This window comes from Hipposideros armiger, unplaced genomic scaffold (assembly GCF_001890085.2).
Source record: "Hipposideros armiger isolate ML-2016 unplaced genomic scaffold, ASM189008v1 scaffold_109, whole genome shotgun sequence".
Lineage (NCBI taxonomy): Eukaryota > Metazoa > Chordata > Mammalia > Chiroptera > Hipposideridae > Hipposideros > Hipposideros armiger.
The window spans coordinates 3,420,605-3,442,974 of record NW_017731459.1 but is presented as its reverse complement, the minus strand read 5'-3'; the positions used below and the strand labels follow the sequence as shown (position 1 = coordinate 3,442,974).

At 35.4% G+C, this 22,370-nt stretch overlaps 1 protein-coding gene across 22 annotated transcripts in view; it reads right to left on the bottom strand.

Annotated features, from left to right (window-relative positions):
- CLASP2 (cytoplasmic linker associated protein 2) overlaps positions 1-22,370 on the bottom strand; it is a 157,188-nt gene that overhangs the window by 120,615 nt on the left and 14,203 nt on the right. For 20 of the 22 annotated variants that reach the window (XM_019647191.1, XM_019647193.1, XM_019647196.1 and 17 more), the window contains exons 3-7: positions 21,258-21,361; positions 19,087-19,178; positions 17,854-17,929; positions 15,557-15,654; positions 12,584-12,654 (exon numbers count right to left, since the gene is read on the bottom strand). In XM_019647191.1, coding sequence (XP_019502736.1) covers positions 12,584-12,654; positions 15,557-15,654; positions 17,854-17,929; positions 19,087-19,178; positions 21,258-21,361 — 441 coding nt within the window. Of the gene's footprint in view, positions 1-5,562; positions 6,165-12,583; positions 12,655-15,556; positions 15,655-17,853; positions 17,930-19,086; positions 19,179-21,257; positions 21,362-22,370 lie in introns of those variants that run through there. The other 2 variants (XM_019647212.1, XM_019647216.1) reach the window with 1 other exon arrangement.

Here is a 22,370-nt window from a genome sequence, read left to right as displayed (position 1 = left end):
GAAGTGTACCTGGCGTATAAGACGACCCCCCACTTGGAGGCATATTTTTCAGGGCCAAAAAATCGTCTTATACGCCGGCAAATACGGTATTTCTCTTTATCTCTGCTGTCACTCCTAATCTAAAACCAAGCTAGTATCATCTTTATCTACATTGCTGCAACTTCTTAACTGGTCTCCTTGCTTCCATTCTTGACCTTCCAAATCACAAAGTAGACAATGCAATCCTCTAAGAAAAATAATTTGGAGCAATGGCAGCTGAAACCGTTAAGTGAAAAGGTGATGGGGAACTTTATACAAGGCTAGTAACACTGAGCCCACTGTTCAATATTAATATCACAAAGAACATCAGGCACTGTATGCTTTCTGACACAATACCTCCTACAAAAAATACACAATACCTCCTACAAAAATCGGTACTAAAAGAAACAAAAAAAAGTCAGAACTGATTGTGATCAAGCCATTGGCAGAATTTTCAATTTTCAGGAAACACAGGGGATACAAAAACATTAAAAAACAAAAACACAAAACCATCATGACAATGCAATCAATAAAATCTACTATGTGGGAAAACTTTACCTGACAGATGTTTTTTTTTCCTCAACAAATAAATGGCAAGAGGAGAAAAAGACAGACAACTGCTTCAGATGCATAGAGCCTTAAGAGATGTATCAATCAACTGCAATGGTAATTTTTGTTTGAATCTCAATTCAAATTATAAAGATATTTATGAAATAACTAAGGAAATCTTAACAATGAATATCTGATACTAAGGGTTAATTATTTAGATGTGAAAATGGTACTGTAATTGTCTTTTAAAAAGACATTTTACTTTATTTTATATGTGTGTTTTAGTACGTGTACATGTGTCCACACACACACACACACCCCAGTCCAGCAAGAGAGTAGGGCTGGAGAAGATAGATAGGAATACAGATGAATAAAAATGGGCTATGTACTGATAATTTCTTGAAGCTGGATAATGGGTGATAATGGAGGTTTATCACAAAATTCTCATTTCTGGGTATGTTTGAAAATTTTCCTTAAAAAAAAAATAATTTGAATCACTCTACTCTCCTGCTCAAAATTCTGCAATAGAACCCCCCAAAAATAATAAGCAACATCATAATAGCAAAGAAAATGAGGCAGGGCAGAGAGTATGTAAAAATCAGGATCTAAAAGATAGCAACAAATTCTCAGATGCAAATAAAAAGGATGGAAAAGGCTTTTGAAGAAGAACACCACAGCAAAACTGAAATGCTCAGAAGCAGAATGAAACAGCAGAGAGAACTGATCTACTTTGTAAAATGACAGAGAAGTGACAATTTCTAAGCCAGCAAGTACAGGAATTATGAGATATGAACGACTAAATATCTGGTAGAATGATCTCATCATTAAGCTCTTCCCACCACCAACTCAGGGCGCTCACTATTTTACATACAGGTTTGCACAAGCATGCTTACACATGTACGCATGCACACACACGATTCTGTAAAAATGGAACCACCGGAAAAGGAAAAAAGTTCTTGGAACCATTTGAACTTCTGTTTGCCAGAATGTGTTCTCAGCAGCATAGATAATCTTAAATAGTTAACTATTTTATTTATAAAAAATGAAGTCCATTCTACACAAAGTTTAAAAGAGGTCAAGAAATTTGATCAAGTCTTTAAAAACTTCTAGGTAGGTATTAACTTAGTTAAAACATTTTTGAAGACTTTTATTCTTTTCTTTAAATGACCCTTTAAAAATTCAAGACCTTTAATAGTTCAATGAAGTAAAGGGGCAAACACAATTTAAACCATTATTTGATATTAATAAAATTAAATAACATATTACATGACAGCATAATATCAAACTAAATAATAAATGCGGCTCATGACAAAGTTTATTTAGAACCTTTACCAAATCTAGTCATTTCAGGTAGTTAAATTTTCATGACAGCTACAGGTTGGTCATAACAGCTGCCAAGAATATCAACTATACCATTCTACACATACAAAGAGAAGATAAAAGCCGTTTCTTGACAATTCAGGTTCATTAGCAATATCATGTTTGAGGATATGTTGCTACTGGTACCAGACACCTTGCACCCACATGGGTAAATGGGTCTGTTTCAAGAAGGCTAAGATTTTCAGTATCAGTGCCCACTACTTACTGCCCATATTGCTGCTGAAATACCTAACCTTTTGTTCCTTGTAATTTACTTTTTCTCCTTACAGACTCTTTTTTTCCTTTTACCATTGCTCCTAGAGTTGCTTTATTTCAGTGATTTAAAGTACCCAATCCTAGTATATCATTCAGAATATTCCAGAGTATGGGAGAGGAGAGATTTAATTCAGCATTAATTTCTTACTATTGTTCCCTACCTGCAAAACCGGTAGTTACATGTCAATTTGGAGCCGTCCTAGAAGGCTTACCTCTCTAGAAAGCCAGGGTTGTAGCATCACTTGTATACATTTGTTATAAGATTTATGTTTGAAATAAGACTGTGTTGAAATGTTAAGTTTACAAATAGTCTATTTGCAACAAAACCTTATTTCTTTCCAGCTACTCCCCAGCATCACAAAAGGCCAAATTCCTCTCTTGAGGTTTTGAGGCAGGTTGCAGGGCTCAGGCCACATAATAATCCTACAGGTTTTTAACTCTATCTGGTTTGACTGCCGCGAGTTACATCACAATCATCTGACTACTTGGTTTTATCACTTTGGGTAAGGAAAAAGTCAACTGAACAGAAAAGCAACTGAAACTGCATTTGATAGTCATTATAGTGCTTCACGAATCCAAGTTTTCCAAGAAATAAAACTGCTAATGAAATCTTTCATGTGGACCTAAAGTTAAGCTTATATTTAATAGAGGCTCTATTAATAGCCAGAAAATATAAAGAGTAACTATAAATAAGCAACAAAGAAGTCAAATAACCAAAAAGCTGGCTAACGATGCGAGAAGACAATCCACAGAACATGAAACCCAAATAAACAAACATATGAAGATAATCAACCTTATTAGAAAGCAGAGATGTTTTTTAAAGGGTGAGTTATTTTTCATTCATCTGATAGGCAAAGTTTTGAAAGGTTAATAACGAGAACTGAAAAGAATACAGGATAGCAGGCACTGTCGGTGGTAAGGGGAAAGCCTCTTTTGGAAGAAATTAGCTATAGCTAATGCAATTTGAAATAAATAAAAACTTTGATCCAGAAATTCTACTTCTAGACTATTTTAAGATATATATGTGTGTACGTGTGTGTGTGTGTGTGTGTGTGTATACACATATGATTTGTACAAAGGTATTTATTTCAGAATCATTCAGAAAAATTGTATGTGATTAAACAATCTCAGATTCTATAAAAGAAATGCTTATGATACATCCATACTATGGAATTCTACGCAACAGTTCAAACAAATGAGGCAGTTACACATGATGACATAAAAAAAACAAAACATAACTGTATTGTTCTATTTAGTAGACATAGCAAATGGCAAAAATATGCTGAGAATATTTATGTAAACGCAGTCAAAACCAAACCACTTAATACTTAATATACATGTAAGGCACAGTAAAAGATATAAAAAGACAAACTCCATACTAAAAAGTGTTCATCTCTGCTTATACCTGGGATTGGGGCTTGCAGGTGGTTCTAAGGGGATTTTTATTTTATCTGCATCGTTTGAATTTTGAAAAGGGCCGTATTTGCCCATTAATTCATAATTAAAAATGAATAAAAAACAATATAGGTTAGGAATAGTGTAATCCATTTGTTATATATGTCCACACAATACTAGTGTGGTGTATCTGTATTATATGTGAGAGAGGCTAATATTCAGGAGTATATATGAAACTGTTAAGAATTATAAATCCCAAAATAACCTGTATGTACGTATGTATGTATGTGTAGTTTATTGTGTCGATTTTTTATTTTTTAATAAAGGTGTATTCCTTTAATTATCAATATAATCTTATAAATTATTTCCATTTTGAAGAAGAGAATGAGCAGGAAGGTTACCCGTTGAGCTTTATAAGAGGCAGTTACTTGATTTCTTAAAAAATCAATACATTCCTAAACAGTCTGAACGTATTCATGTAATACTTGAAAAAAGAAAGCTAAGTAAATATACATTGATAGTCACTGAACCTATAATATTAAAGGAAGAAATAAAACCTGAATGTGGCCCAAACCAAATGCAACATTTATTAGAGTTACCTGTAAATTAAGGTTTAAACAAACAAACAAACCATCTTGGCAATGACCTTAAGTATATGAGAACTTAACTGCTAATTTTCATGGCTTTTGCCTTAAAAATTAGTAGCTAAAATTATAGTTATTTATTTCTATAATGACATATAAAACAGTTACATAAATTCTTGGAATACACCATAATAATACACAAAACCATATTTCCACTAACATGTATATAACTTAAATGACTGTTTACTAATATCATAATTTTAGTAAGTTTAGATTCTATTCCTCATAGTCCCAAGAGGACAAATTCCTAAGACAGAAGTCATTATACAGTCATAAGGAAGGTTGAAACTGTCAGAGTTAAAAGTCCCAAATATAGACTTCCTTAAGCATCTAGTGAGAAAATACACAAAACATTTTTAAGGACCCTCAAGTTTCCCTTCGTACACATCTCGTGTTCATGCGATTATAAAGTATACCTCTAAGCATCGTAACAAAAGCTTTAATAATAATAATAATAAAGTATTAAGTGTTATCAAGGACAATACCAAATGTACACTGGAGGCTCTAGATTTGGTTCCAGTTTGCTCTCTGGATCTGGGATTTATAATCTCATCAAACCTCAGTTTTATAGTCTGTGAAATGGAAATACCAAAATACTCTATACTTTACAGAGTTACCTGTACCTGAGAAGTATACTAAGTACATTACAGTGCTTTGGGAAACTATAAAGTACTATAGAAATATGCATTTTAGATTATTCTTATCACAATAAAACTCTGGCAAAATCAATTTTTAATCGAATTATACCCTATAAAGAACTCGTAAAAGACTAAATATTTTCTAGAGAACTAATACTAGGGACACTGACAAATCACAAACATATTAATTAAAATAGTGCCCATGGCAAGCCATTTTGCTTCTTTAAATACTTTATTACCACAGAATCCTACTTGTTGTCAAATACAACAGGAAAGATGTCCAACCAGCTAACCAAACCTCCTGCCCAATCTATCATTCTTTCAAAAGCCATGTTCTCTTTTCAAAGCTTTTGCCTATATTCTATGTTTCCCCCAATGTCCCTTTATATCCACCACCAAAGACTGACGACTTGCTTGGGGTGCAAGGTAAATTGTCACCTCATATTTGCCAGATCCCAGACATATCAAGTAGAAAAAGATACCAAATGACAAGTAAACACACACGTGCATACATGCATACATAAGTGTGTGTACACACACACACACACACACACACACGCACACGCACACACAAAGTGTCCTTCATTCTTTAGGGAGAAATATATCCCTTGAATAGCAAATGATCGTCACTTTAAAAGGAAGTGTATAACACAAGCAAAAGAAGAAAAATAAATCTTACTCACCATCTCCCATAGCCATTCAGATGGTCCAGGGAGCTCTCTCAAACCAAGAGGTCAAACAGCACAGTGAATAAACGCAGCTCAGTGCCTGCGCCACTGGGCTTGGCCTGCAGCCTGCAGACACCCGGAGCACTGTGTGACCCAGGCCGCGCTGCAGCTCTGCACCGCAATAGCCAACAGCTGCTACTCCACTTCAAAATAAAAGTCTGGGGTCTTGCTGAAAACCCTCGTCTATTTAGTAGAGCCTAGCAGAGCCTGATCAAGATTATTCTTTAACTGTACATATGCAGTTAGATACAGGTTATGATGTTTCTCCTTATACTGGCTGCCTGAAATTTAATGTAAGAAAAGCTCTGGGAGCCAACAAATGCCATCCCATCGGGGGACTTTTAATGCAATCATCAAAACACAAGGCATGTGTTCAGCAATCATTTTCTGCTTCCCTAAAGATATCCATGTAATCAGTAGCAATCACATGATCGGATGGATTAACTGATTTGTACCTTTTTAAAAGGATTTCATCCTTTTGTCGTTACCTTTTAATATTTACAATAGAAGATTGCTAGAAGTGCACAAACAGGAATAGCCCAGTTTCCATGATTAACTGCTCTCATTATGCAGGAAGCATTTCTGGCTGCCGTAAACAAATCACGTCAAAGGCAGCCCATCAAAGGCTGCTCTGTGTGCGGACAGCAGGGCCACACGGAACAAAGCTTGCTTCTGGTGGAGACAGAACCTCGCCAGTGCGCAGCTGCAGAGACACGGAGCAACTCCATCCAAGCTGCACAACCATCAGCACATTGTCAAGCTCAGAGAAAGCCCTGGGGCTCATGGTCACACAAAAAATCAACCTAAGAGTTGCTTTGCTTTTCACCAAAGGGTATGTTATAAACATATTAAAAACAAAACAAAACCAAAAAAAACACAATTGCCTCTTTACATGCCAAATACAAGGTAATTTCAAAGCCTAGTTTCTATGCTTTATTTTATTGCCAACCTCCTAGAGCAATTCTCTTCCTAGCAACTGTTTCCAACAGAGAAGCTGGGAAATATTTTACAATGAAATGATTACACGCCAAGACTGCATTAGGTCCTCCACACACAAACTAGACAAATCAGAATTACGCATAGTTTTTTCACAGTGAAGGAGAAAATGACTTGCAGTCACAGCCACCAACACTGTTGATGCTTACATCTCGATTAGCGTAGGAGACTGTCTAGTAAGCTCCATGACGACACCAGGCCCTGCTATAATCACAGGGGGCCTGCAACTTTCAGTGTTTCTCCTCCCTACAGGACTGGTATTGCCTCCTTTCAGCCACAAGCTGATTAATTTTAAATCCAGTTTCCTTCTAACACAGCTCATTCCACTGTACTTAGGAATTCTGCCTAACTTACTGTGTAATACAAGAATTAAAGTCAGACTTGGAAAACCCTCAAGTCAAAAAAATGCTGTGCAGTTATCACTATTTCTAAACTAAATGATATGCTCAAATCTCAGATAATATGATTTACTGTATTTTGCCATGTATATTGTGCAGTTTTGCCCAAATTTGTGAGGGAAAAATAAGGATGCACATTATACATGGGTAGTACTAATTCCATAACCATACAAATGTTTTTAATTCTTTTATTTATGCTTATAAAAGTGTAACTCTAGAAATTAATAATGATATCCATAAGTAAAATAATACCTTGGAATATGATAATCGGTTTTGCTGAACTTATGATGAACTTGCAACAACAAAGAGTTCTTGGCCTTCTATGATGTGTAAATATCATAAATTTGTTACCAGTCCATAAAATTTCTTGTACCTTGTATCTGTTCTCGTGTTTCGTAATTATTAGTTACATAAAATTTCTTGTACCATAATGTTAAAAATTAAATGGTAAAATTCCTTTATAATACAAAAACCAAGTACGTAAATGTAATCAAATAAAAATTTGAATTAAACAATTAAAACGAAACATTTTTTCCCCCTGAAAGTTTGGGCCAAAACCGTGGGTGTGCATTATACATGGGAGTGCATTATACACGGCAAAATACGGTACTTTGTGTTCTTGAGAGTGCTCTAGAACATCAAATCAAAGAATTCAATCAAAACTTAAATAAAAAGAGTATATATATGACAATTATTAAATAAATCAGAGACAAAAGCATGAGATATAAAGTTATATATCAGGGCATGCATAAGGGGAGAAGAGGTAAACTAAAGAGAAAAAATAGACTAATTCTCAGAACAATAAATGTAAATAAGATAGTATTAGACCATGTTACTCGTAACTTACCATATCCTTCTCCAGGCTAAAACCTTCCAGAAGTCTATCAAAATACCTCCCATGGCCTTTAAGGCCCTCATTATCATTGTTCCTGCTTATTTTTTCAAATACGTCTCATACATGGTCAGCCTTCCAATCCACCCCTAGCCTCAATGGGCTCTAGCCAATCCTGGCTTCCCTTCTGTTTTTCAAATATACTAAGACCTTTTCTACCTCTGCGCCTTTATGGTCACATTTTCTCTGTCCAAAAACACTTTTCCTATTATTTATTCCATGACTAGCTTATTCTTCTTTATCAGGTCTCAATTCGAATATATCAACTCTCAGAGACTTGCCCCACTATTATCTTGCGTTGTCGGAAAAGTCATGACATATTTTGTCTATGTTTTTCAAAGGTCATTTATTTATATAAAGAACAAAGATCCACCAATGATATATTGCCCGTTTTGTTCGATAACCTTTTGCCATCTTTCAATGAGCTTCATAATTCCTCGTTCATAGAAGGACGTGTCATTATTTGTGAAAAATTGAACAAGGTGCTGATTTACAGCCTCATCTGAATTGAACGTTATACCACGCAAGGAGTTTTGAAGAGAGCGAAACAAGTGGAAGTCTGATGGCGCAAAGTCAGCTGAGTATGGAGGGTGTGGCAACACATTCCATCCAAGCTCCAACAATTTTTGATAGGTGATCAAACTTGTGTGTGGTCTCGCGTTGTCGCGATGGAACACAACTCCTTTACAATTAACAAGCTCGGGACATTTCTGGATAATGGATTCGTTCAAACTGTCCAACTGCCGACAGTACACATTCGAATTGTTTGGTTCCTTGGTAGGAGCTCGAAAAACACGACACCTTTAAAATCCTACCACAGAGAGCATAACCTTCCTCTGATGAATATCTGCTTTTGATGTCGTTTGAGGCGAGTCATCACATTGGGACCAAGAACGTTTGCGCACTGCATTGTTAACAATCCACTTCTCATCACCAGTTATCAGTCACTTGAAAAAAGGATCGTTTTCCTCACATTTAATGAGCATATTGCAGATGTTTATATACCCCGTCAAATGAACTTCTTTGAGTTCATACGGAACCCAAATATCGAGCCTGCTTACGTATCCCAGCTTCTTCAGGTGGTTGTGAACGCTTGAATGATGGATGTTTAATGTTTCTGCAATCTCTCGTGTCGTGTAATGTGGGTTTGACTCGATCAATGCCTTTATTTTATCGTCATCAACCTCGGTGGGCCTCCCTGACCGAGAAGTGTCGTTGACATCAAAATCACCAGCACGAAATTTCGTGAACCATTGTTGGCATTGATGTTCTTGTAGACCATTGTCACCATAAACTTTATGCAACTTTTCACAAGATTGATGCGTGTTCTTCCCTTTATGGAAGTTAAACAGTAAAATATGGCAAAAATGCACAGTTTGGTCTTCCATCTTCAACTTGTAAAATCTCCAAAACTCAACCAAATTGCTCAATTTTTTTTTTAGAATGAAGCTAGAACTATCAGCTGTCAAATCACATAGCAATAACATAGCTGTGAATGACTCTAGTACTTCCAAAAATGAACTAGTGCCATGTGTCACAAACATGCGTCATGACTTTTCCAACAACCCAATATCTAAAGTGGCATCACTGAGTTACTTACCAACCAACTCCATACGTGCACTCTATTTACTTCATTTAATGGCTGTTAAGATGACAGCTTTTGACTATAATGGCTCTTCTAGTTATACCACCTTTGCAACAAATCCTCTGGATTTTTGTTTTTGTCTGTATTTAGCAAAATGACTTTTTTCATCCAAAACCACTTCAAATCAATATATTATGAGAAGTGTGCTGTTTCACTGTTATGGTTTCAGGCAAATGTACACTAAAAAAATTTACTTACCGCAATAGTTTCCAGTCACAGAATATCATATGGAACAAATCTGAATTAAATGCCATGTTTGGGTGAACTCACAACAATTTGCTTTGCATACGTACACAAAGTGAGAGAGAAAAGGTGGCATCTTCCATGGCTTTTCAGTCTGTTGTGTGCATGAAATATCTTCACAAGTTTTCATGCTGAGCCTTTATTTTGACCTAAACGTTTTCCTGTTCTACAACTTTTTTTAAAGTTTTAGTTTGAGTGTACAACGAGCCAACAAAGGGCTGAAAATTTTGTGGGGAAAAATTGTGCAGAAGTAAAAATAGAGTTGAATAAACCTTCATTACATTACTTTAGGTACAAACTATTTACTTGCCTTCAAATTGTTACTTATGAAAATTTGTTTTCAGTGTTCAATTGATATATTTTTCTACCTGTGAAGATTATTCGAGTATTCTGGGTTGAGATGAAACATACCATAATATCAGTGGAAATAACTTTTTCATTTAATGGCTTTTCATTTGGTAGCAAGGATTTTGGGAATAATTCAAATTAATTTCACTAAATTCATTAAACAAAAGGATAGTTGTATTTCTTCCATTACTAACTGTAATCATTCTGGATATCTATTTACTTACTTGTTTATGATATATTCTCCCTCACTAGAATGTAAGTTCCTTGAGGAATCCAGATTTTTAACTATCTTCTTCACTGTTGTGACATGATCTAACTTATATTTTAAGAAGATCATTCTCACTTCTGGATGGAAAATAGATTCCAGGGGGAAAACAGGGGACAGAAATCTATTGCAGTAATTGAGGTAAAAACCAAAGAAGACTTAGAGTGGGGTCTTAGCAGTGGAGATGGAAAAAAGAATCAAATTTGGGATATATCAGGATTTCAGAGGAAGAAAAATGACTAATTAGGCTGGGGAGAATCAATTCAGATTTCTGGCCTAAGCTGATGGTAGTACCATTAACTGAAATGAGTAAACCGGGGGAGGAAGAGATTTGAGGGAAAGGAAGAGACAACAGGGTTTCAATTTCGGACATGTTAAGACTGAGGTGCTTATTAGGCAACCAAATGGAAATGTCACAGAGGTCACAGGCTACCAAATCTAGAGCATAAGATGAATGAGGGCTAGGACTACACATTTAAGAATCATCAGCAAATAGTTACCATTTAAAAGCTTTTGGGCTGGATTAGATCACTGAGAGAGAATAAAGACAAGGGAGAGAAGAGGAGGGGTCCTTGTCAACATGATAAATGGGCTTCCTTCTCTTAGTCTCCTTCCTTATTAACAAATCCATTAAAGCATTTTCAATGACAGCATAACACTGTCATCAAAAACATCATGACCAATTTCAACACCCCAATAAATATATTTCAGACTTTAACATTCACATTTGACTGTACTTGCAACAGTCAGATCATAATCTCCATTACAAAAAAATCTCTGAAGACTCCCCCCAAGAGAAATAAATGGCAGATACTAACCCCAAGTCTCCCTGTTTCTGGAGGGATAAATAAGAGAAAAAGAAATGTGAGCTAAAAGAATAGGGAACAAAAAAATCTATTTTGAAGGTAACAGAAATAACCTCACAAAATACAAGAATGACTACTTTCAAAATAAACCACACCAAATAATAAATATCTTAAATTTATAATATGCATTATACTGTTTCTTCAAGTTGTAATTACATAGTCTGGAATACACAAATGAGAATGTACTGCAAATGGTATGGAAACACAAAAGTCTCAATTCAAGGAATTTTAACAACTCTCCATCTTCCTGCTGTTTCTGGTTTCTATGGAAATGGACAGAGCTAACTGCTCAAAAATAAGGACAAAGTACTTAAAACACCTTCTATTCAGAGAAGAGGAGTGAGAAACAGCTGGCAGTCTGGGTAAGGAGGGCAGCGCTGAAGTCAATTTATGCTTCTGGAACTAAGTTTAGATAGGGTAAACACAATCTTTTTAACACTAAATTCTCACCCCATCTGCCTTCCTGCAACAAAATAAGGCTCAGTTTCGGTTTAATCCGGAGGAGAAAAACTAAATTGTATATTAGTAATTATTTTACTATACAACTCATATAAACAAATTTTTTCTTCAGCATTATCTACATTACTAAACTAATTACACTCTCTTTAACATGACCCTAATTTCCTAGGTGAAAAACCACTTATATTATCTTTGGAAATAGAATATATTCTTTACATATATGGCTAATTAACATTTAAAGACTGAAATCTAGGTAAATGCTACCCAGGAAACCAAATACAATTTAGCATCCTTACAAAAAAGTAGAGCAATCACAAAAATCAAATAAATGCCACATATTAATCCCAACTTCCTTGAATTCCAAGTTGGTCTTTAATTAAGAAGCCAAAGATGATTATGCTGGTGAAGTTCCTACATCTGTGTCTCTTTACCAGTATCATCACTGATAGTCTGTCTATACATAGGTGTAACAGAGCCCATCAATCCCACGATTTCTAACAAACAACTAAGGAAAACAATTACTCAGGGAATAAAAAACACATTTTATGTATGGAACGTGGAGGGCAAGAATGCCATCATATCTTCAACCCTGACGATACAAAAAATAAGGCAAAAGAACAGGATCATTTTACATTATTGATTACACCCATTATTAAATGTTCACTTACTCCAACAAAGTCAGAAAATAAGTAATGATGAGCAGGATGTAAAGACTTTGTTGTTGTATCCTAAGTTTCAAGCCACAAAATCAAATATGCTGAATCAATGATATAATAGTTAACTTGAAAACGTGTTTTAGTGTCTAAAACTGGGCTAAATAATCTTAGAAATGTTTAAGAACTGGAATAACTTAATTATTCTTACCTTTGCCGACACTCAAAATCATACCGCCCGAATTTTGCACTTCATCAAATTTGGCAAATATCACTTCTAATCTGGGAATAAAGAATAAATGTTGTTTGTTTTATATATACTTTAAAAGATAAACAATTCCTTTCACAATCTCCCTGAGAAAAAACAATTCCCAGGATTCAGTTAGTTCTATACAACTCTTTTACAATTAACTCACTGGCTGAAAGGAGAGATAAAACCCATTTTTCCCTTCAGTTGAGAGAAGTAGCCAAATACAGGTAGCTTTTATTCATAAAAGCTACAAATTAAATACAACTCAAAAGTCTACCAACAGTATGAATCATAAAATATAGCCTATTCATACAATGGAAAACTATATGGCAATGAAAATGAACTAGCTGGATCCAACAATGTGAAAAACAAAACAAAAAATCTTAAAAAGATAATGTTAACTGAAAGAAGCCAGATATAAAAGGGTACATACTATATAATTCCATTTATATAAAATTCAAAAACAGGCAAAACTGAACTATGGTGATAGAAGTCTAGATTGTAGTTACCTTTTAAAAGGAGAGAAAAGGGAAGGATTAAAAAGAATTTGGGGAACCTTCTGGAATGCTGTAATGTTCTACCTCTTCACCTGTATGGTGCATACACGGGTGTATTCACTTTGTGATAATTCACAGAGCTTCAAATTTATTACTTAAGTACTTTTTTGTATGCATATCACACTTGAATAAAAATTTTAAATAAAGAAAAAATAACTGCAATATAAAAATTTAAATATATAATGTAACATATTTACACACATATACATACTCAGACACACACAAACATATGTGGTAATATCATTTCTTTCATCCATATAAAATGATATAAAATAAATGAAATTCCTGTTAGCCCTAGAAGTAGAAAGCAAATGAATGAATAAGCAAACAAAATGCATATTTACAGGATGACCTTATCACTGAAAAACAATTGGTACTGAAAAAAATCTTACATGGTAAGAAACAGGCTGATGTGATGATAGTTATGGTAACAGAACATACCAGAACATACCATGACCTTTGTGTTCCTCCTGACACCCCCTGCCAAAAATCTGACCAATCCTTTAGGTCCAACAACCAATTTACAGTGTATAAAGACACAAGAACATGTAAAACCACACCACAGAAAAGGGATTAGAAATATCCAGAATGTGGGAAACTTTATAAGATAAACTACCTGGCATATTCTACAAAGAAAACACAAGGCAAAAAAAGTGTTGGCAGTACATGGAGATTTAAAAAGACATAAAACATCAACCAATTGTTGGACTTTATTTGGATACTGATTCAAACAAACTGTTAAAAATACACAGATACTCATGACATTTGTGAAACAACTGGAAATTTGAACCTTGACTGGATATTTGATATTACAGGATTATATAAAAAAGATTTAGATTTGATCATATTGTGGCAGTGATTTAAAAACATATTTTTTCCTTTATAAATATACTGAATAATTACAAAATGCTATGATGACTTGTATTTGCTTCAAAATAATACAGGACAAGAGCAAGTAGGTAAGAGTATAACATACAAAACTGGCCACAAATTGTTAATTGTGGGGCAATGGATACATGAGGTTCATTATATTAGTCTGTCTACTTTAGAATGCTTGAAATTTTCAAGAATTAAAAGTTAAGGGAAAAAAATCCTTTCAGGTTCCCCTTAAAATGAGACTAAAATTTCATTACAAAAAGAAAATTTAATTGGAATAATATTTCAAATAAGAATATAAACTGAGAAGTACTAAAAAAACAGTACCTTTGGAAAATAAATATTCAGATACACTAGAAGCTCATCAGCAGGGTCTTTACTGATCAAATTGATGCTACTCTACTCAGGTAGTTAGGATTTTCTTTTTATTTGACTAGCTTTTTTTTTTTTAATTTTTTAAAATTTTATTAAAAAAAAAATTTTTTTAGCTGAGCCTTGGCAGCTCAGCTTGGGCCTGGCATCGAACCGCTGTTGCTCAGAGCTCGCACTCTTGCGTGAGCTCTTAACCAACTGAACCACTCGGCCGGCTATTTGACTAGCTTTTAAGAGTAGTGATTGATTTTTTTTTTTTTTAAAGATTTTATTGGGGAACTGGGTGAGGGGAACAGCATTGGGGAATCAGGGAAGGGGAAGAGACAAGTTGCTGTCCTTTTGTTCTTCAGTCTAGTTGTGGAGGGCACGGGCTCATTGGCCCATGTTGATACTATGATTATTGCGCTCTTCCCAGCTGAGGCAGATCAGTCGCCGGCCTCTGGATGGCCGATCACAGCGGCTCATGGAAGCTCACAGCAGCTGTCGTCGGTTGCTGGCCACTCACGGTAGCTTACAGCAGCCCACTGCAGCAGAGGCCGCAGCCTACGCCGTCACAGGCCACCCACGGCAGCCCAGCTCCAGGTCGAGTTGTTGTTTACAATCTTAGCTGTAGAGGGCTCAGTGTCACTGGCCCATGTGGGAACCGAACCAGCAGCCCTGCTGCTCAGAGCTTGTGCTCCCAAGCCAACTCTTAATCAACTGAGCCACTTGGCCGGCCCTGTGATTGATTCTCATATAGTTTTCTGTTATCCAGTATCTTGTATAGTACCTTTCAATAGCAGGGACTCAAAAAATACTTAATGGATTTATATTTTTATTAAATCCTTGCTTAAGCATCTTCCAAATAATGACCATTACTGCCTAGTATTAAAAGAGAGCTACCTGATAATAGTATTTAATTATGTATTAAATACTAATTATATTATATAAATAACATGAGTATATAATGAAACAGTGACCAAAAAAATTACAGACTCTTAAGAACTTTTTAAGTAGTGATAACCTATATATCCTTTTGTATCTTTTGAATTTTAAAATAGTTCAGAAAATTGAACCTATTTAAAATAAACACACGAAATTAAATATTTTTAAACCAGTGGCAAAAATAAACAAATTTAGCAAGACTTACCTAGCAGGGTGAATTCCTCTCTTGGAAAGGTCCACCCTTACTTTCTCTCCCACATGTCTGTAAATCTCCACTATAGCCAATATTGCGGCATCTCTCACCTGCCAAAGAATTTGGAACTTTTTAAAAAAAGTATATGAGATACAATAAAATACCTCACTTCAAGGTAACATTACATTAGCAGACAAACTTGGAGCTCCAAGTTGGTTTTAATGTCTCTAAACTCCTGAAATTATGGCAGGTCATTCACAAAAACTAAGAGGAACTGCCAAGAAACCACTAGAGAAGCCTTGTAAAAGGTTTTTTTAAAAACCTAAGAAACATGTAAATAAAAGTTACTAATGTGGCTTTTAAAAAGTCTTCTTTTTGTTATAAGGTTGTATAAAGAAATGCCAAGACTTGTATGACAAAACATCATTGTCACCATTATATATTTTCCTGGAACAAAACTGCCTTTCAAGAATGTGGCATGTCCTCTTCCCGTAAGTGGCCTAAGGTGACCTCTGAAAATGGTTTGCTATTTGCTTGACCCATAGAACCCCACAAAATCATGTAAATCAAGAAGTTCAAATATACATACTCACTTTAAGATCACTGATGAAACTGTCCAGGCCATCCAAAAAGCCACCAAGTATCTAAAGGATGTCACGTTACAAAAGCAGTATGTGCCATTCTGTCTTTACAATGGTGGAGTTGGGAAGTGTGCCCAGGCCAAACAGTGGGGTTGGACGCAGGGTTGGTGGCCCAAAAAAGAGTGCAGAATATTTACTGCACATGCTTAAAAAGGCAGAGCATAATTCTGAACTTAAGGGTTTAGATGTAGACTCTCCGGTCATTGAACACATCCAGGTGAACAAAGCTCCGGAGATGCAGTGCAGAGCTTGCAGAGCTCGTGGGTGGATTAACCCCTACACGAGCTCCCCCTGCCACACTGAGATGATCCTAACTGAGAAACAGCAGATTGCTCCTAAACCAGAAGAGGAGGCTGCATGGAAAAAAGATCTCCCAGAAGAAACTGAAGAAACAAAAACTTATGGCCCTGGAGTAAATTCAGCATCAAATAAATGCTAATAAAAGTAACCAACAAAAAGAATGTGACATGAACTCAAACAGATATTTATGTATCAATGTTCATAGTATCATTATTTGAAATAGCTAGAAGGTGGAAACAATCCAAATGTCCAAACATGGATAAGAAAAAACTGGTATACATATACAATGGAATATTCAGTCTTAAAAAAAAAAAGGGAATTCTCACACATGCAATAACATGGACAAACCTTAAAGATATTATGCTAAGTGAATATGCCAGATACAAAAGGACAAATATTTTATGAAATACCTGGAGTAGTCACATTCACATAGAGGGAAAATAAAATGTAGTTAGCAGGAACTGAGGAGTTAGAGGGAATAGGGAGTTACTGTTTAATGGACAGAGTTTCAGTTTGGAAAGATGAAAAAGTTCTGATACATGGGTGAGTGGTGGTGGCTGCACAATAGTGTGAATGGACTTAATGCCAATGAATATACACTTAAAAATGACTGAAATGGTAAATTTTATGTTGTGCATATTTTACAATTAAAAGAGAAAAAAACGTGTCCTAATGACAGGAATTTGGAAGATAGCTCTAGTTCTCTTGCACAGTTCACTGTCAAAGAGCAAATGAAGAAACGGCAGAACTCTCACAAACCTCCAGAGGCAGAGCTAGGGCCTAAAAGCAGGAAAATCCTTATCTAGGGTTATTCCGAATGCGCAAGCTATGCCAAAAAGGCTACAACTCAGATTCAGCTCTGTCAGAAGGGACAAGAATACGCCCATGTATTATGCCTATAGTATAAGAAGCTCAGGTAAAGAAATTTCTAACAAGTGATATCCCACTGGCACTAATTCCCTGTTAAATAGGATTATGACTGTTGCAAAAAAGTTGTTATGCAACCACGTTCACGGATAAAGAAAGGAAGCTTACAACCTGTTCTCACAATTAACACACAGGACTACAGAAGGGAATCCAGGTTGTTACTCAATTTTTCAAACGGAAGAACCATCTATCTTTATGTCCCAGCTATCCTTAATACTAGCTAAACAACTGATAAACTTAAGCAATTTATATGAATATAGTGTGTTCTTAAAAACTAACTTTGGTGGATTTCAAAAGAAAAAGATAATGTGAAATCCTGATTTCACTACCTCTTTCCACATACCCTCTTTTCTTTTTTTTTTTTGAAAATAGAATAACAGCACAAGGAAAGAAGGTATACCCCCAAAATCAGTCAATACTTGAATGCAAACAAAATTTTACCTGACTGTTGGAATCTCCAAATAGGATACACAAATGTGGTACCAGCTTGCTGAGGACTAGTGGTTGAGCTCCAAAACTAAATATAATTTGAAAAAAATAAAGAGAATCTGGTTTTAATCAAACAGTACACAAAATATCTTTATACTTTCTTCTTGTCTGTATTAATAAGACAAATATGGTAGAGAGCACAGGCACACATCATTAAAACATGAAGGATATGAGACACAAGCAAAAACTAATTCTAAACAATGGGAAATATGCAAACTTGAATAATCATGACTGACAATGAAAACTGTCAATACAAGATCCAACAAAGCAAAATGTTCAACCAATGGCACTCTTAAACCTGGCAACCTATCAATCACTCAAGAAAATTTGAGCTTTTGCTTTAAAATAGTGATTTTTTAGACTATGGGTCTCAAATTTGCATTCCAATAAAATCTTTATTTATGCTTATTAATTTTGATGAGGTCATGGGTTGAAAGCAAATGACAGGAGAGCCAAAAACCACAAAAGTTGTGCTGACTGAATGCACTTACAAGCTCTAGATGGCAGAAAGGACCATAGAGGAATAAAAGAAAATAAATGAAGGTATAGTTAGAGAAAAGGAAGTAACATTACAGGAAAAGTTGAAAGCTACTATATATATTACCTATTTTGTTGCATAGAACTTGAAAAAATAATCCAGAAAGAGAACAAAAGCCCCAGTTTCCAATTTCTTCAGACTGGAGTTCTGAGCTCTGTGGCATCTGTGCTGTCAGAGCTCTGCACATGGCTACCAGATTCACTGTCTGGTTACCTGAGAAAGTCTTGTTCAGTCTACGATTTTCATAACCCCCACACTGCCCTAGAAAGCCTATGTGGGGAAATATCTGATATACCACTGTGTTAGAAACAATTCCAGACTGGGTCCAGAACAGAAGTAGATCCTAAGTTACATCAACATATGTGTTATATGACCACCTATTCTGGGTAGCAACTATTTACATGCTGAAGAGAAACACTTCTTATAACCGACTAATAATTTTAAATTAACAACATGAAGGATAATAACATGTACACAAAAAATTAACAGATAAAGGCGTCAAATAAAATAAAAACTCTGTACCAGAGATCAGTTAATAACTACTTAAACTTCATTTCCATAACTTTCCTTGAGCTTTGTGAAATGCATATTATTTTTTGGAAAAATGAAAAACATAGGTGGCTGTTTTCAGTAATCATAAAACTTACATGTTTAAGGTTTCAATAAGACACAGACACATGCCTTCTCGAGATCGAAAATTCTTGTGCTTAAAACCAGAAGCCAGCTGTTCCCAAATATGCTATTTGAAAGAAAAGTAAACATGTATAATGAAACATTAAATTACTCACATTATATAACCTTTTATTTAATCTTGACCTTACTACCAACCGTATTGGTAAATGAACTTTCCCATCAGACTGCTCACTTCTCTACAAGTTTTTCTAAGCCAAATTTGCACTGATCTTGTGCTCACCCAATTTTTAGTATCTTAATTACATTTTTAGTTTTTATTTTATATCTTTCATTTTAGATTTAAATTATTCTCAGGAAAACTTTGTCCAACACCTAAAAACCTTAGAATTTCCAAAGACACAGAATTTGCTCTAAGCTTTAGAAATCTTCAACAACAATGCTATCATTATAAGCCCAGTAGTCTAGTAAGCATTTAAAAGGTCCAATGTTGCCTAGCAACTATTACAGACTGTCACATGAAACAGGCTTTGTATGGGTTTGGTATAAGAAAGAATTCAACTTTATTTTTCCAAATACAGTCAATTATCCCAATCAATTCTTTCTCCATATTTAGAAACACCACTCTTACTTACCATTTAATAAATTCGTGTGTGTGTGCGCACGCTCTCTCTCTCTTTCTCTCTCTACTTTTACTGGACTCTATTCTTTTGGGCTCTGTTTAGTTCTATTAATACATTTTCCTCTCTCTCTCTCTCTCTCTCTCTCTCTCTCTCTCTCTGTCTCTCTCTCACTCAGTCACTCACTATCTGGAAGATAACATGAAAGTTAAAAAAAAACAGAACAACTTAAAATGTGCATAACCTGACTCAGCAACACCATCTCTGGTATTCTATTTTATATAAATACTTATATTTATGTCCAAAGATACACGTACAAGGATATCCCTTATAGTACTGTAATAATAGCAAGTCAAAAACAAGTTAAGGGCCGGCTGAGTGGCACGTTGGTTAAGAGCTGGCTTGGGACACCAGCTCTGAGCAGCAGGCCCCGGTATGGATCCCACAGTGACACTGCCCTCTACAGCTAAGATGGTGAACAACAGCTCAACCTGGAGCTGGGCTGCCATGAGTCGCCAGCGACGGTGTAGGCTGCAGTCCCTGCTGCAGTGGGTTGCCATGGGCTACCGTGTGTAGCCAGCAGCCAGCGTGAGCGGCCAGCAGCCGCAGTGAGCGGCCGTCCAGAAGCCGGCGACTGATCTACCTCGCCCGGGAAGAGTGCAATGATGGTGCCAACTTGGGCCAGTGAAGCAACGTCCTCCACAACTAGACTGAAGAACAAAAGGACAGCAACTTGTCTGTTCCCCATCCCCCAATTCCCCAGCACTGTTCCCATCCCCCAACTCCCCAATAAAAAAATCTTAAAAAACAAAACAAAACAAAAAATCAAGTTAAAACTTGAACTACTAAACAAATATTGAAGGATACCTACTAAACTATTAATGAGAACTTAGTTAAATCTGGGAAAACAATTCAATACTCTGGAATATTTTTATAAATCATGTAAGTAATATTATAATTTTAAACTGTTTTTTGAATGATAACACATAATATCATTGTACATATTATAAATTCTATTTTTTTCCACTTAACGTGACCTACTCTGTGAATCTTTGTTTATATGTCAACTTATTTTTACTCTCCTTTCAAAACACCTCCGTAAGGGCAAATTTTTTCTACTATATTCATAAAACACAGGTCACTGTCATAGATTATATTCCTTACGTAATTAGTAACCACCTGTTAAAATAAAATACTTCCTTCCTGTCTCTGTAAGAGTTGCAGAAATTAATATAACATTCAGTAATTCTCAAAACAAGCTTTCTCACTGAACATTTTATAATATGCAGGTAAGAAAAATGAGAAAATTCTAAAAAATAATATCAGTATATTCTGAGTTAGTTTTTTTAAAAAAGCATAAAGAGTAGAAAATAAGAAAAAGCAAAAACCAAAAAAGTTAAATACAGACATTTTATCTTAAATTTCAACTTCTTTAAAGTATTAGCAATAATTCATCGTTTAAAATTTCAGCTTTCATGTCCCCTGGGGACTGACTTGCTTTGATTACCATGTATCCTGATATTTCATCATTAATTAGCCAAATCAGAATTTTAAGATGTAGGGCCTACCATAGGTGGTGCCACTTGATCCATTAACTTCAATATCAGAGTCTGCGCTTCATCACGAACCTTGTCTTTGGCATCTCCCATTCTGTCTATTAAAGCTACAATAACTAGAGAAAGGGAGAGGGAAGAGAATAAATATTTATAATTCATCTCCATTATAAGTTATATTTTACAAAATTACAAACAGCTATTGTTTCCATAAACCAAAAGTCATGAGGTAAGCAAATTGTTCTAAATTCTTGAGTCTAATCGAAAATAACTGAGACGCAAATTCCAAAAAATACATGCAGTATAAAATCCACTTAAAATAATAATGTTCAAAAAACAGGCAAAACTAATCATTATTCATTTAGATATAGGTATAGATAGTCAATCTATAAAGCAAGGGATGATTATACCAAAGTTCATGACAGTGGTTACTTCTGGTACAGAAAAGGAGGTAACATCAGAAAATGCAAAGAGGGAACATCTAAGGACTGGCAGAATTCTAGTTTCTTGGTTATGATTATTATTATTATTTTTAATTTAATTGGGGAACAGTGAGTTTTTCCAGGACCCATCAGCTCCAAGTCAAGTCGTTGTTTCAATCTAGTTGTGGAGAGTGTAGCTCCTTGGCCTATGTGGGAATTGAACCGGCAACCTTGGTGTTATGAGCCTGCGCTCTAACCACCTGGTCTAACAGGCTGCCCCTATAATTATTCCTCAAATTGCACATGTTTGATAGGCATTCTTCTGTATGTAAGACATATTATTATACTTAACTGACAAAAACAAAAGCTTGGGCCACTAGGATTGAGGTCTTTCTCTACTATGTCCAATGCTTTGGCACTATTCCATGAAATGAGGGAGGAAAAGCAGGTTAGAGTCCATTCCTGGAGAGTTTTCATGAAAAAGGATTCTGTAACTATAAATCAACAAAGCACAACAAAGAAATCACATCTACTGTGGGTGGGGATGGAGAGAAACGAATGGGGGGCTAGAATTCAGAGGGCACAGGTCAAAATTATCTTTCTGTAATCCCTTAAATTACCCTACCACTTAATGTGGTGTTACTAGGTATGTGAACCACATTATTTAATCTTTTTGCCTTTATTTCCTCAACCCATAAATGTTCAC